Source organism: Lissotriton vulgaris, chromosome 1_1 (assembly GCF_964263255.1).
Source record: "Lissotriton vulgaris chromosome 1_1, aLisVul1.2, whole genome shotgun sequence".
NCBI classification, from domain to species: Eukaryota; Metazoa; Chordata; class Amphibia; order Caudata; family Salamandridae; genus Lissotriton; species Lissotriton vulgaris.
Genome location: NC_141685.1, coordinates 735,046,029 through 735,060,750, shown reverse-complemented (window position 1 = coordinate 735,060,750; position 14,722 = coordinate 735,046,029). Strand labels below are relative to the sequence as shown.

At 47.1% G+C, this 14,722-nt stretch overlaps 1 protein-coding gene across 3 annotated transcripts in view; it reads left to right on the top strand.

The window, feature by feature from the left end:
• NOS1AP (nitric oxide synthase 1 adaptor protein) overlaps positions 1-14,722 on the top strand; it is a 1,090,707-nt gene that overhangs the window by 205,823 nt on the left and 870,162 nt on the right. For all 3 annotated transcript variants that reach the window (XM_086955405.1, XM_086955396.1, XM_086955412.1), the window contains exon 2: positions 1,738-1,809. In XM_086955405.1, the coding sequence (XP_086811531.1) occupies positions 1,738-1,809 (72 nt within the window). The remainder of the gene's footprint in view (positions 1-1,737; positions 1,810-14,722) is intronic.

Below are 14,722 nucleotides of genomic sequence, written 5' to 3'. Positions count from 1 at the left end.
AAAGGTGCGCGGGGAAAGGAAAATGCAAAACAAGGGAGACTCAAAAAAGGCTTTTGCAAAAGTTGTTAGTCATATAAGTCAGTATCGGTTGCCTTTTGGCTTGCCAAAGATTTTATTTAACAGCTGTATAGGACATCAGTCTCCATTTGCATCTCAACTTTCCCTTCCATTTTTAAAAAAGTGTATGCTTCCCATCATTATCTAACTAATTTAACCGTTCATTCATTGTTAGTTAATATTCATATGTGTATGAATATAGAGGGCATAACTCCCCCCAACATACACACACACACACACACACACACACACACACACTTATCAACTATGCAAAATCCCTGAATTCACTCTTTATAGAAACCTTATATTCCCCAAAAATCACAGCCAGGATAACGAAAACAGATTGCTACTTACTCTAGCGCATGAAGAAGTTTCAAGTCTCTGATCCTCTCCTACCTTGATCGATCCAACCGTCCCTGTGTGGCAGTAGTTTGGTGCTTGAATATACATGATCCTAAAATTTCTCCAGCCGAAGAGTGAGGTTTTTACCGCTTTCTAAAACTGTATGTGGACCTGCATGTTTTTTTTTGTCTTTGCTAGGAGTGAACTTCAAGGTTCTGTTGCCCTACAAGGAGGAGGTTACACATTTGCATCACTGGCACAGCGGCCATACATCATAGGACCTCCTCCTCATCTCGCCCACCCCTCAAGGATCTCTTCATTGTCCTTGCGGTCCAGTGTATAAAAAGGAGTTCATAGACTCTGTAATCCAGGCCGGGCCGGACTGGCCGTACCAGGCATCAGCCGTTTTGCCCGGGAGGCTTGAAGGGTGGGGGCTGGTTTTCCAGCAGTGGGGGCTCCTATTGCAGTGGTGCTGCAATATTGGCCCTCCTAACAAAAGCAGCACGCAAGCGTTTCCAGGCTCTTGGGGCCACACAGTGCTTCCCCAGGGGCTGGTCTGAGAAAATTGCCAGGGCTGCTTTGGGTTCGCAGTCCAGCCCTGAATCCAGGGTTACTACTCATGAGAATTTGAAATCCAGTTGATTTCACATTGACTCTGTAGATCATTTGAAATGTGTAATCTTGTTGTTGTTGTCTTGGTTGCTGATACAAATCCTTTAGTGGAAATACCCATGTTTTACAAAGGTAGACATCCAAAGTTGTGTGTGTGCTCTATCTGACACAGCCTCCTGTGTCCAGATGTGATGACTCTTATACATCTCTACTACTGAACAAATGCCTCAACCTGCCCCCTTGAGTTTGCTGCACCAACAGGACCATCCAATACGGTCACCTGACCCGCTTCAGCATCTATACCTTGGACGGGCAATTCTTGATTATTTGTTACTCTCAGAGAGAAATATATTATGTTGCACTGTTCTTTTTTTCCCCTCTTGTGATACTATGTCAACTGTGAACCCTTATTTTAATCCTACATCTTGTAAAGCGCTCTCATACCCCGAGTCTAGTCTGTGCTATATAAAACTCCCCAAAAAATAAACTCAGGTATTTATTGAAGGTTTTTAAGTCCTGGATAATATTTCTGTGTTGTGACAGTCGCTGAATGTGCAAGTGGTGTTCATATAGGATAGGTGGTCAAATGTGCAAGATGATGTAAACCGTGTTTAAGGAGTGCTTTGTAAATAAGCATCTCTGTAGTCCTGAAACGTGTTCTGTTTTGATTGTCTAATCGCGATTGAATGGTTAACTCACTGTTTATTTCTTCTTTGTTCTTTGCAGTACATTGGAAGTCTGGATGTACCTCGGCCAAACAGCAGGGTAGAAATTGTAGCAGCTATGCGAAGAATACGGGTAAGTGAAAATACCATCACCTAAAATGACTCTTGGCATTTCAAAGCTTCGTGCAGGAGCGCTCATTTGTTTACATTGATTTGTTTCCCTTGGGTTATGTTGTCACATTGTATAATGTACACTGACTACCAGGGCGTTGTTTGCATTTGGTGTTACATTCAAGCCTGTTACTGTTTTTCCCAGATTTCACCTTCCCTCTGGGCTTGATGTAGGATTGTGGATTACTGCTGGCTTTTTGCTAGGATGGTACTTTTTCTCCCTGGGTGGTTGTTATGGACATCTTTGCTGTACTACACACTTGAGGAAACAGAAAAAAGGAGTGAACCTGTTAACCCAGTTGAGACCGGGGAAGCGTAGGAACAAAAGAACAATGTCTCAACTGGTCATTCATGTAGGGAACAATTAAGTATAAGTTTTAGTCATATAGCACAGAAAGGGACAAGGGAGACCCAGACATGGTGGAAGGGTTGTTATTCGCATATAGAAGCACAAAATACAACTAGATTGCAGTAACCATAACAACCAGATGTGCACTGGTAGTGACATGATTGGTGAACGGCGCAGTTGACACATGTGATTAAGCAACAACGTGGAGCGGCGAAGATGCAATATACAGTGGGGGTCAAACAAAAGTATTTACAATCACAAACATAGTTCCATTATTTGTCAATGACCCTTTGGATGCCGCAATTGGCGTTGTAGAGTCAACTGCGTTTCAACCTCTATAGCTTGAGGTCATCATCAGGACAATGGTTACTTGGTTCAAAAGTGCTCTGGTGCGATAGATTTGGGGAGGGATAAAGGTGTCCAGAGCATGGGCTTGCTGGTGGTCGGGGTGGAGAGGGGTAGCTGGAGCGTGCAGACAGGTTGCAGGAAGCAGCCGCTAATGCTGGTTCTTATGGCGTGGGACTCTGGCGTACGACCAAATTGGTAGTGCTCTGTAGCGTAGGTCGGGAGGCTTGTGGGAGTAAGGTCCGGTTGTAATAGTGAAATAGTACAATCCAGGACAGGATTCCGGGGCAAGTCCGGCGGTGGGAATGAGTGAATATTCAAAACCCTGATAACGAGTGAAGCGTCTCAGGCCTGATTGTACCATTTGCCTATTACAGCAGGACCTTACTCCCACAAGCCTCCCGACCTATGCTACAGAGTGCTACCACTTCGGTCGTACGCCGCAGTCCCACGCCACAAGAACCACCATTAGCGGCTGCTTCATGCAACCTGTCTGCACGCTCCAGCTACGCCTCTCTGCGCCCACCACCAGCAAGCCCATGCTCTGGACACCTTCATCCCTCCCCAAATCTATTGCACCAGAGCACTTTTTGAACCAAGTAACCATTGTCCTGATGATGACCTCAAGCTATAGAGGTTGAAACGCCGTTGACTCCAAAACGCCAATTGCGGCATCCAAAGGGTCATTCACAAATAATCAAACTATGTTTGTGATTGTAAAAACTTTAGTTTGACCCCCACTGTATATTGTTTCTTCGCCGCTCCACATTGTTGCTTAATCACATGTGTCACTGCGCCGTTCGCCAATCACGTGCACATATGCACATATGGTTGTTATGGTTACTGCAATTTAGTTGTATTTTGTGCTTCTATTTGTGAATAATAACCCTTCCACCACGCCTGGGTCTACCTTGTCCCTTTCTGTGCTATATGACTGAAACGTATACTTAATTGTCCCCCTACATGAATGACCAATTAAGACATTGTACTATTTGAGCAGACTTTTTGAAAATGTATATTTATGTGTCAAAGAAATAATTATAGTTTTGTTTTCAAACTGCTTCATGTCACAAATGGGTTTGATGTTTCTGGGGTAAACCACTGCCATGTTCAGCCTTGGTGTAGCCATTACTGTTGACCCGGAGGAGGAGCACTATCATTACAGGTGGTGATTGGTGATTTTATCCATAAGGTGGTAGAAGGAGCCCTGTCTGTGGATGTTGTTTAAGAACTTGGGCATTTGGGGCCCTTTGCTCCCTTCTGCATTGGGAGCCATGAAATAGCAGAAGGGTGTGGTGGCCATGCGTGTATGTCAGTGTCGGCCATCTTGGAACATACTATGAAAGTGTGGTCCATGCTTTAGAATTCCATTGAGAGCTGGAAGGGATGCACTTTCTTTGCATCCTGAGCGAGATCGCGTGCGCTCTGACAACCGTTTTGCCTGTTTCCTCTTCAGATTTGACACTGAACAAGAGGGCGCTGAATCTCAGCAAAAATAATTCTGTAGAGACGCGTAGGTCTTGGATCGCATAGTGCAAGTTTGAAGCTCACTACGGTGTGACCCTCAAAGTAGACCTGCTCTACTGAGGCAGCACTCCGTTACACCATGACTCTCTCAACAAAACACAGCCATTAATCAGCATGTTCTAGCGGAAGACTTCAAAATCCGATGCCGCAACTAGTGACGTCTGAAACAGACGAGTATCGGTTACGGATCCCGACCGTAGAATGCTGAGAAGCACTGACATACTTTGTTGGCGCTATTGTGAGACGATTAGATAGCTCAGTGGGTTCAGACTCCACTTTGCAGAGATGTGCGCGCTACCTGCTAGCAACAGTTTCCATTCCCAGCAAGTGACTCCTCTTTTCACCTTTCGAGGTCAGTCAAATGAACATCAATACATTCGGTAGTAATGTGTATTATTTAAGTACCGGAAGACAATTGAGTTTGAATTGCGCGCTCTAGACTCGAAGGGATGCTCGTTGTTTTTGTCACATTGGTATTGATGCTCAGAGCTCAGGTCACAAAACATGACCTTGCTTGCGCTGAAAGTGAGGAGTTGTTTTTCACTGAATGAAATCGGATTCTAGCCTGGTTGATGGATACTTTATGGCATGCCTGGATGTAAAACAGATGCTGTAGGTATGAAATGTCAGAGGGATGAATGGCTCATCCAGATGCCTTGCGCAGGGGCTCTGCTGCACTGTCGGGGCTTGGGACTCGCGCGCCAGCTGTAATTATGTCCGCGAGACTTACGCTGCAGGTCGGCGGCGGCGGGCACGCGCCCCTGGCACCCCCGCGCATGCCGTATATCCTGCTATGAACGACTCGAAGCAAAAGTGTCCGCAGTTCATCGTGGTGAATCATGGGCGCCATTTATCCCTTCATCTTCTGGTGATGGAAATGTATTGGTAGTTTGGAATATACATTGGCTGCTGCTATGTCAGGCCCAGCTTTTGCGTTTGGGATTAGGATGCAGCAGAAGTATTACCCATAAACCACTGGGCCTTTTATCTTTGTCGGTGTTCACTCCAGGTGGATGTGACTGACTGTCCTTCACGAGATAATCATGGTATTGCACCGCTGCTCAAACTAACTCTCACTGATAATGTACACATTTTATTTCCTATCAAGTCGTCGATTGACTGAGTCTAACTCACTTAGAGACTATTGCATCTCCCAACATCTGTCAAGGAGTCTGTGATGAGCTTGTGTTCAAGACTATTCTATCTGTCCAATAACGCAGGAGCTGGGAATCTGCATACCTATCCGCTGTACGAATCCAATGCATGATTACTGCTTTTTATATAAATAAAAGGCACAATACATGTAAGACAGGGGGTGTCCAACATAGGTCCATAAAGGCAGATCTGTTTCATATGTTTACAATAGCTACTCACAACGTTCATTGCATTCAGTTTCATGGTACATAGAATTATTTTAGGTGTGTTTATTTAAGTGGTCTTTCTGGGCCTACTGGACCTACATTAGGTACCCTTGATATAAAGGCTACTAAGCTCCTGTGAAACTATAAAAACCTGTAAACCTTAAAATCTTTATTTTCTTCTGATTTGCACTACTTTATTGTACATTGGAAAGGAACTGGATGTCCAGTTGTGGTATAGGCCTGGACATGGAACACCAGATCCTGCAGAACATAGTCCTTCATGCCACAATCTCTAGGGCAGTCATTCTAAGCCTGGGGTCCGCAATACTTAACCGTGGCATCCACAACTAGTGAGAAAGTTATATATTAGTAGACTAGTAAAACACGTATACATAAAAAAGCAAACTTGAAATTGTTAAAATGCTCTGTAAATGTAGAGGAATTTAAAATTGGAGGTTGAAAATGAAGTTGGTATCCTTAACTTGATTTGTGGGAGTAGCGCAACTGGATAATGTTCTGTTCAGCTGTGTTCCATGAGTGACTCATCACATCTTGAAGTCTGGCACAGATGAGTTCAAGAGATGGGCTGTCCCCCCAAACTGATCCCCAAGAGCTCAACTGGCCATATGGTACACAGAGAGAACCCCTGGTAGGCTTAGCACCAGGGGGCTGCTTTGAGGGGTGAATGGAGGCAGAAAGTATCAGCTATCCAACCTGGCAGACATCCCTCCTGAGGTAAAACACATAATTCTCTTGTAGGCACCTATACCATTAGTACCCCTAAAAATAGAAAGTCCTCCTGCATACGGTCTCACCCACTTGCTACACTTGCTGTACTCTATAAGGCTGGCATGCCCACATTTCCCAAGGCTGCTTTTAAATCCTAGTCCATAACTGATGCATGCTTCTTTATTTTTCTTCTCCTCATTTCACCAGCAGCACTACTTCCCATTTTGTGGTGGTTACCAGTCAGGCCCCGGAAAGGCTGTTTACATGGAAACAGCCGCCTTGTAGTACCTCATTCAGTGGCAACCATTGGACACAAAGCCACGCTTTAAAGTCTTTCCAAGTCTTATCCATGCTTCTGGAGTCATATGCCATATCCAAATTGCTCACATGGGTAGTCGCTTCAATCCAATCTGCAACTAACGGGCAGGTCATTAGAAATCCATTTCTTACAAATCACTCGTCAGGCTGCCCTGGCTAGAAGGACAGTCGGTCTGCGCTGGGCTTCGGTCAGTGCTACAGCTACTGATGGATCCACTCATATTAAAATGGCTTTTTCTGTATCCGCTCCAGTGAAGCGGAGGTTGTTCAAGCTGATGAAATGATCCTTTTAAATTCATTTTAATTGAAGCTTCTCTTTAAGTGTATAGTTCTCTGCTTTGCTTTCAGGGTACTTAACATGTGCCCCAGCATGTCACAGCCATCAAGCTCATCATTCACCGATCAAGCTGTGCCATGTATGGGGAGCATTGCCGGGCCATTACACAGACCCTTCTGTAGAACTAACTCCCTCCACGGGGTTGACGACTGTTTAATCTGCATCTCTGCGGCAAAATACTTTAACAAATGTATTCGCTGATGAATATTTCATTATGTTCTTCTTCCTGATCAGCGTCTTCGCCCCACTGGGTGCTTTTGAAACACTGAGTGTTTAATCACAACAAAGATAAAATAACCATGCCAACTTTCTTCACAGAAGTCATACCACACACCTAGCGGGGCTGGCCAGCATGTACCATATCAGAATTTGAGGATATCAAAGGGGGATACAATCAGATCCAATGAATCAAAATAAAAATCATTTACACTGTGATCATTGTGAAAATCTGGCACAGATGTTGGTAGATGTTGTAGACCAATGTTAGATATTCTTGAGAGTAGCCCTCTTATTTCCTCCTGGGCCCCACAGAACCATCACATCCTTCTTTAGGAGAATAATCCATACTCCATTCCACCCGCTGCCCCTCCAGTTCAGGGGGTGCTAACCACTGCCTTTTAGATATTGGTCTGTCAATCTTCATAGACCATACCCAGTTCTCTATAACCTACGAGGTACCCCCTCTTTTTACCTTTAAGAATCAGGCCTAGAAAATGCGCCTGACAATCAATTGTTTCAACTGACCATTGAATCTTCAGAAACAAAAAAACATTACAAAGGTATATTTTTAAAGTCTTGAAAAGCCAGTCACATCTGGGAAGGGGTTACTTAAAGGTATATAGGTGGTACTTTAGAAATTCACTAGCTCACTCCTCTATTCCTTCTGTTTAGGCTCCTCCGTTCCTTCCATTACAAACGCACTTTTTAATCTTTCCATTAATGGCGTTCGTGACCATGTCTTGCTGTTCTCAACCATAATCATTCTGTGTGGAACAAAGTTTGTACTCTTTCAGTACCTCCTCAACTGGTTAAAAATTGTTTGCCCAGCTCATCACACTGCCCACCATTGCCAGCAACTCCCACATGCCAACTTGCGCACAACAATCCTGCTACGAATTTTCATGAGGGAGTTTGACATCATTACTAACCAGTTCTTGTTCTCCCCAAATGTGATAGCCAGTGAGCCAGTGGTGAAGTTCCTTTAAACAAAAGCTTACTCTTATCACTGTTCTCTCTTTCTCCTTTCTATAACGTTAACATTCCTGCTTTCCCTTATCTACCCTCTCTCTTCCTATATTACTCTCTTTCGAGCTTTGTTTTACTCTATCATTTACCCTCTCTCTTCAGACTGCCTGCGCCTGCTTTCTTTCCTTCACCTCTCCTGCTCTTCAGTATGCTTTTGTTTTCTGTCTTGTCCTCACCAAATACTCATATTCCCTCAACTGTGGTTCCCTCTCCTTATCTGCCCATTCTGTGCTCCCACCACTACAGTGATGCTAGTTACAAGGTGGAGCAATACCCGAGAGCGCAGATGTGAGTCAACATCACAGGACCCTAGGGAAGCCACTGGCAACTCTATCCAAGTGAATCCTCTTTAGCAGATGCTGTGCAGTACCAACAAACTCTTGATTGACCGCTCTCAAGCGCTCACTTTACCTACTTGTTTGCTTCAAAAGTGACTTCCCTCAACAACCCTGACTGTGAAGAGTCTATGAGCTCAAACTGAGCTGTCACTAGCACAACACTGAACAAACATTGGCAAAACCAATAGATCTATTCTCTTCAGTTCAATCAATCAAGGGTCTTGTATAGCGCGTCTACTCACTCGTTAGGGTCTCAAGCCGCTGTGGGGGAACCTCTGCGGTTCAGCCAAAGAGCTAGGTCTTGAGGTCCTTCCTGAATTGAGGTTGCTGTGGTGATTGCCTGAGGTGCAGAGGCAGGGAGTTCCAGGTCTTTGCAGCTGAGGTCTTGCAGATCCATGGGACGTTGGCCAGGACAAGTCGTTAGGAGCAGAGATTTCTGGGGGCGTGTAGGAGAGGTAGTGGTGAGGTATGCAGGTCCGGTGTTATGCAGTGCTTTGTAGTTGTGTGTGAGGAGCTTGAAGGTGATTCTTTTGTGATCGGGAGCCAGTGAAGGTCTCTCGGGTGCCTGTTGATATGGCTGTGGCAGGGGATGTTCAGGATGAGTCTGGCGGAGGCATGCTTGATGTTCTGCAGCTTCTTTTGGAGTTTTTGGGCGGTGCCGGAGTACAGTGCATTGCCAAAGTAGAGTCTGCTGCTGGGGAGTGCGTGGGTGATGTTTTTCTGAGCTCTTTGGGGATCCACTTGTAGATCTTCCAAAGCAAATGAAGTGTGTGAAAGCAGGAGGACAAAACCGCACTGATTTGGCGGTTCATTGGGAGCAAGGAGTCCAGGATGATGCAGAGGTTTTGTGCGTGAACCATGGCTTGTGTGTGTGTATGTGAGAAAGGAGGGGTTTCCGAGTGCTGCAGGCCACTAAGAGTCATCCCAGGCCGAGAGGGGTGGGGCCCAGGATGGGGACTTTGGTCTTGTCTGAGTTGAGCTTGAGGCACCTGTCCTTCATCCAAGCGGTGACCGCCTTCGTCATGTTGTGGAAGTTGCTCCTGGCTGCAGCAGGATAGTCTGTGAATAATGAGAATCAGCTGGGTGTTGTCAGCGCTTTCTGATGATGGCTGCGAGCGGAGCAATGTAGATGTTGAAGAAGATGGGGCTCAGGGAGGAGCCCTGCAGTACTCCGCAGCTGATCTCTGGGGGTTCTCAGTGGAATGGCGGAAGTCTGACTCTGTGTTCGGCTAGTGAGGAAGGAGCGGATCCATTCTAAGGCCTTGTCGCAGATGCTGGTGTTATGGAGTCTTGCACAGAGGGTGTGGTGGGAGACCATGTCAAAGGTGACCGATAGGTCCAGGAGGATGAGGGCTGCAGTTTAACCTCGGTCGAGGAGGGTGCGGATGTCGTCTGTAGTGGTGAGGAGGCAGTCTCGGTGCTGTGGTTGCGTCAGAGTTGCCTTGGTCATTTTGTTTTTGTTTGTGTCTTAATTGCCAAGCTACCATATGCCAGTATTGCCTTTAACACTGCTTATCCAATTACAGTGCAAGCATTGGCGGAGGGAATGGCACAGAGGGCAACCATTTTCAAATTGTCTTTTATTATACTTGAATCACTCCAAGATGTTTTTTCCTGTACTGGCGGAAAAATGCCAATGGAGGGCCTGAAAATGTTGACCTCAGAGCGATGCCTAAGGGGGTGCATAAGCGAGGGCTTCAGGATAATGGGTGCGGAAGGAGTTGGCAGCAGCAGCTGGTACTCACATAAAGTAAGCAGTGATTGCAGGTGGGTGGGAAAGTAGAAGGACGAGAGCAGGGGACAGCACAGAGGCAGAAGAGTGAATCTTAGAGTGGCCGAACGAGCGAGAGACCCTCATGCACTGCAGTGCAAGCACACTGGGTAGGAGGCAGAAGAACACAAAAAGCACAAGGTTAGGTAGCCGGTGGGCTCTGCTAGAATGTAATTGACAATGTCAGAAACCAAAGGCTTAAACAGGAAGAAAAAAATTTACTTACAGTTAAATTAGGGCGACCCAAAGCCCGCTCTAAATATGTTAAAGGATATTGGTCCATCAACCCTTTTGCAACAGTTAAAGTTCTGTAGGTGATGCCTAAAATTGAATAGAAAAACTGGTCATTACATTTGTCAGTGCCTGTTTTTTTCCACTACAGTTTATGATGTATATATATTTTGTTAAGAACTAGTAGCTTTTGAGCCAATAACACTTTCAAGTAAACTCTATAGTAACTCCGTTTTTGTTTTGCTTCAAAATATAATTTTCAATTATGAACCCAAAAACCTAAGAACAAAATAACTTACTTCTGTGTCTTTGTATTGTATATTTTGTATACTTTATTTCTTGCACATGCTGCATTGCTCCAGTGGTGAGAAATGTCGCGCATTACAAATAATACCATTATACAATTTCATTGTTTTAATCTCTTTAAAATGTGGATAATATCTACTGGAAAGCTAGAAAGGAAATTGCACCCCGAGGCTGAGTGGGTGGCGCGGCCCATCTGTATTCCACGATCTCGTTAGAGCGCATCTTGTTCGCTCATTTGTTGCTTTCTGGTTGTCTACCATTTATGACGGGGTCTCATTAGGAAACAAGTGCAGCGGGACTAATGTATCACTTGGCGGACGCACACCTTCCGGCAGTCCAATCACGTGCAGAATCCATTCGATCTTTTAGTGTCGCTGGAATGCGCGTCTCCTGCATAGCGGAACGGCTTGTAATTGCACATGGCGCCATTCATTAAGAGTAACGAGTCCAGGCCCGATGGCCTGTTCACACTGAGCGCTTCTTTCCAAGGTGAATTAACAGGCCGGCCAATGAGTTGAGCCTCTTTCATGCCTATTTATTTGTTGCCATTTATGCTAGGGGAGAATGTTCCATTATTGGTCTGCATAAAAGATGTCCAAAATGTGTTCTCGCGGACTGGAGGAGACGTGCAGGAATTTAGGATGCCAGCATATAATGCACTTGTACACAAAAACTTTACATTGCATTTATTGTCCTAAAATATGGTGCAATTACTTCCCTCAACAACAGGTTGGATAACTCAGCCCAGGTCCCTGAGATAAAACAATACACTTTCCTTAGCACGTCATTGTATTTTGCTTTATTATATTGATAACAGTTGTTCACTTGCCTGAATGAATTGTTTGTGCGAGTTTCCTGAAAGTGACTGCAAATCATTCGTAAAATACTAGAATAAAACCATATTGTATAACTAACTTATTGCCAATTAAACTCCCACCTTCCGCTCCCCTTCTGACTGGTCCTCCCTACCTCCTCTCCCCTCATGAGGGAACATACAACTAGTATGCAGGGCTGGACGGGGGACTAAAAGCAGCCCTGGCAACAATGTTCAACCAGCCCGCTCCCTATATCTTATTGCACTATCGCTCTCTTTCTATCCATCCATTCTCTCTCCCTCCTCTTCTCTACTCCATCTGATCACTTTCCCTCTACTTTACCCCTCACTTCCTTACTACTTCTATCACTTGACACCTCCCTCTGCCTGCTGCAGTGAACGCCGGGATATGGGAAAGGGACAGAGGCACCAGGAGCAGTCCTGGGCTTAGAAAAACCGGCCTCCAAGGGCCATAGCCCACCGGGAAAATACCCAGTGGAATAAAAGGCCTGTCCGACCCTGCTTCTGTGTGTCTTAAAGTGTAAATTACATTGAATACGCGTTTTCAATTCTCTTGCTTCAACACTTGTTAAGGTTGTCACCAGCATGTATAACTAGCCACGTAGAATGAATGTATAAAGCATGATAGCTGGGCTACTTAATGGCTTCTACTTAAAAAAATCTGGCCAGGACCCAGGATAGGAGATACGTTGTGGACAAACGGGGGGGCGCTTGGGTCCACCACATGTTGTTGGTAATGCTCGCACTACTCATTTTTTTTTTTTTTTTAAATATATTTTTATTGCAGGAATTAGTAAATCGTTACAAAATCGACCAGCATTATAACACAAGCAATATCAGCGAAATACAACCCTCTGTCCCCGCACCGTAAGTTCCGTACACAGCCATCCGGCCCACAACCCTGGGGTCGGGCGGCGAAATTCAATGGGGGCTCAGAAGGATGTCAGAGCTGGTCCGGATGATCCACTGTCCGTCATCTGCTTTTCCAAACAAGCCTATAAACCCAAAAGAAAAACCCCCACCCTCAAAATACTACTAACCAAAGTAAATCCCACCCAACCCCGCCATCAGCGCCTGGGAACAACCGCAACAGGATCTGCTATGGGACCCACGGGGAAAGCAACAGGACTAATAGTGCAAATGTTTAATGGGACTCGGGACGAGTCGCTTCTTCTCCTTCAGAGTCGCTGGGGGCGCAATAATCCCTGAGGGCCTGCACTAACATTTCCCACTCCAACGCTGCCTCCTGCGCCTTCTCATTACGCTGCCTCCAAGCCAGTTGGTATCTCAGTGTGCTCTCCCCCGCCGCCCACTTCAAGAGCTCGCTGTGCCATCGACTTCCTGTCGGACCAACTCGTGCCTTCCAGTTCCTGGTCACCTCTCGCTTAGCAAGAAGGAGCCCTAGGTCGATAAATTTGCTGGAAATGTTATTCTTGGGGGTATGAGGGAACCAGTGTAGGAGCCCCACCGCCGCATCAAATAATAAGGATCTCCCCGTCACCTCCTCCAGGGTCTTCCCCACTTCCACCCAGTAGGATGATAATCCCGGGCAGGCCCATAACATGTGGAGGAGGTCCGCCTCCTGAGCTGGGCACCTAGGGCAATCCGCCGAATTCGTGGCAAAATATCGCTTAATTTTCACTGGGGTCAGATATGCTCTATGGAGAACGTAATAGTGGACCAGCTGAAAACGGGCGTGGCGTGTGCCCTTCCAGGCTCGCCGCACCAACTGGGACCAGGTCGTCTCCGGGATCTCCCTGCCAATGTCCTCCTCCCAGCGGTTTCTCAAAGTAGTGAGAGGAGCCAACCCTTCGTTGGTCAATCTACCGTAAAGGCAAGTGACCACCTTCACCGTGCCCGCAGACATCATCACGTATTGGCACACCGGAGATAAGGCGGGTTCCTCCTGCCCGCTCTTCCAGTGTGCCTGGATCGCTCGAACAATGGCCGAGTGCAACAGAAAGTCACCACGGGGGATCTCGAAGCGGTCGATAAGATCCTGGAAGGGCAAGAGCGCCCCGTCCTCATACAGATCCCCAACTAGCTGTAAGCCGGCGACCTCCCAGGCCGCCAATCGTGACCAATCGCCTCCATGGGGGAGGGCCGTCAGCATCCCCAAAGGTATTTCGGGCGCATACGGTGTTCTCAGATGGCCTCGGGCGTGAGCCCGATTCCAACACAGGCGGACGGTCCGCTCCTCCAACGACAAATCCCGCAGGACCAAACGTTGTCGCAGCGCCATGAAGGAGAGAACATGCCTGGCCATGCCCGTCCCCCTTCTGTCTTCCGGGCCCCGGAATTCCCGGGCGATCTCCTGGGTGAAGGTCTGGAGCTGCGCCGCCAGATAATACTTTTCAAAGTCTGGCACCGCAAGTCCCCCCTCATCTTTCGGCCTCATCAGGGTCTTGAGGGCCACCCGACGGCGGCCCGAGCCCCAGAGGAAACTGACCACCATAGATCGTAATAGTCGAAACGTGGCCGGTGGGACCCAGATCGGTAGTGTCCGGAAATAATATAAGAGCCTGGGAAGCGCCACCATTTTAAGCAGAGCGATCCGTCCCGCCACCGAGAGTGCAAGTCCATGCAGCCTCGAAGTGCTCGAGTGCTGCGGGCAATGTTCCCATCCAGGAGGTCGGATGGGTCGTGATAGACGAATACCCCCAGGTACTTAAAGCAGTCGGGCTCCCATCTAATCTCCCTACTTAGAGTAGGGGCGGGGGCACCCTTACGAACCGGGAAAAGGCAGGTCTTGGACCAATTCACCCGGAGGCCCGAGACCTCCCCAAATTCCGTGAGCGCCGTCGCCGCTCCATGCAAAGCGTCGAGCGGGTCCTCCAGGAAGAGCAACAGATCGTCTGCATACAGCGAAACGTAGTGCGGGCCCGAAGGCGTCCACAGGCCCATATAGTGGGCTCCCGATCGAAGATGCAGCGCAAGTGGTTCCACCGCCAGCGCAAAGAGAAGTGGGGACAACTAACACCCCTGCCTCGTGCCTCGTTCTACCGGATATTGCGAGGAAATCAGTGGTCCCGCCCGGACCCTGGCCGATGCAGAGGCATAGAGAACCGCGGTCCATCTGATGAAGCCCTCACCGAGGCCGAATCTCCGCAGCACCGTGCAAAGGTAGTCCCACTCCAGGCTATCAAAAGCCTTCTCTAGGTCCACCGACAAGATAACCGGGGA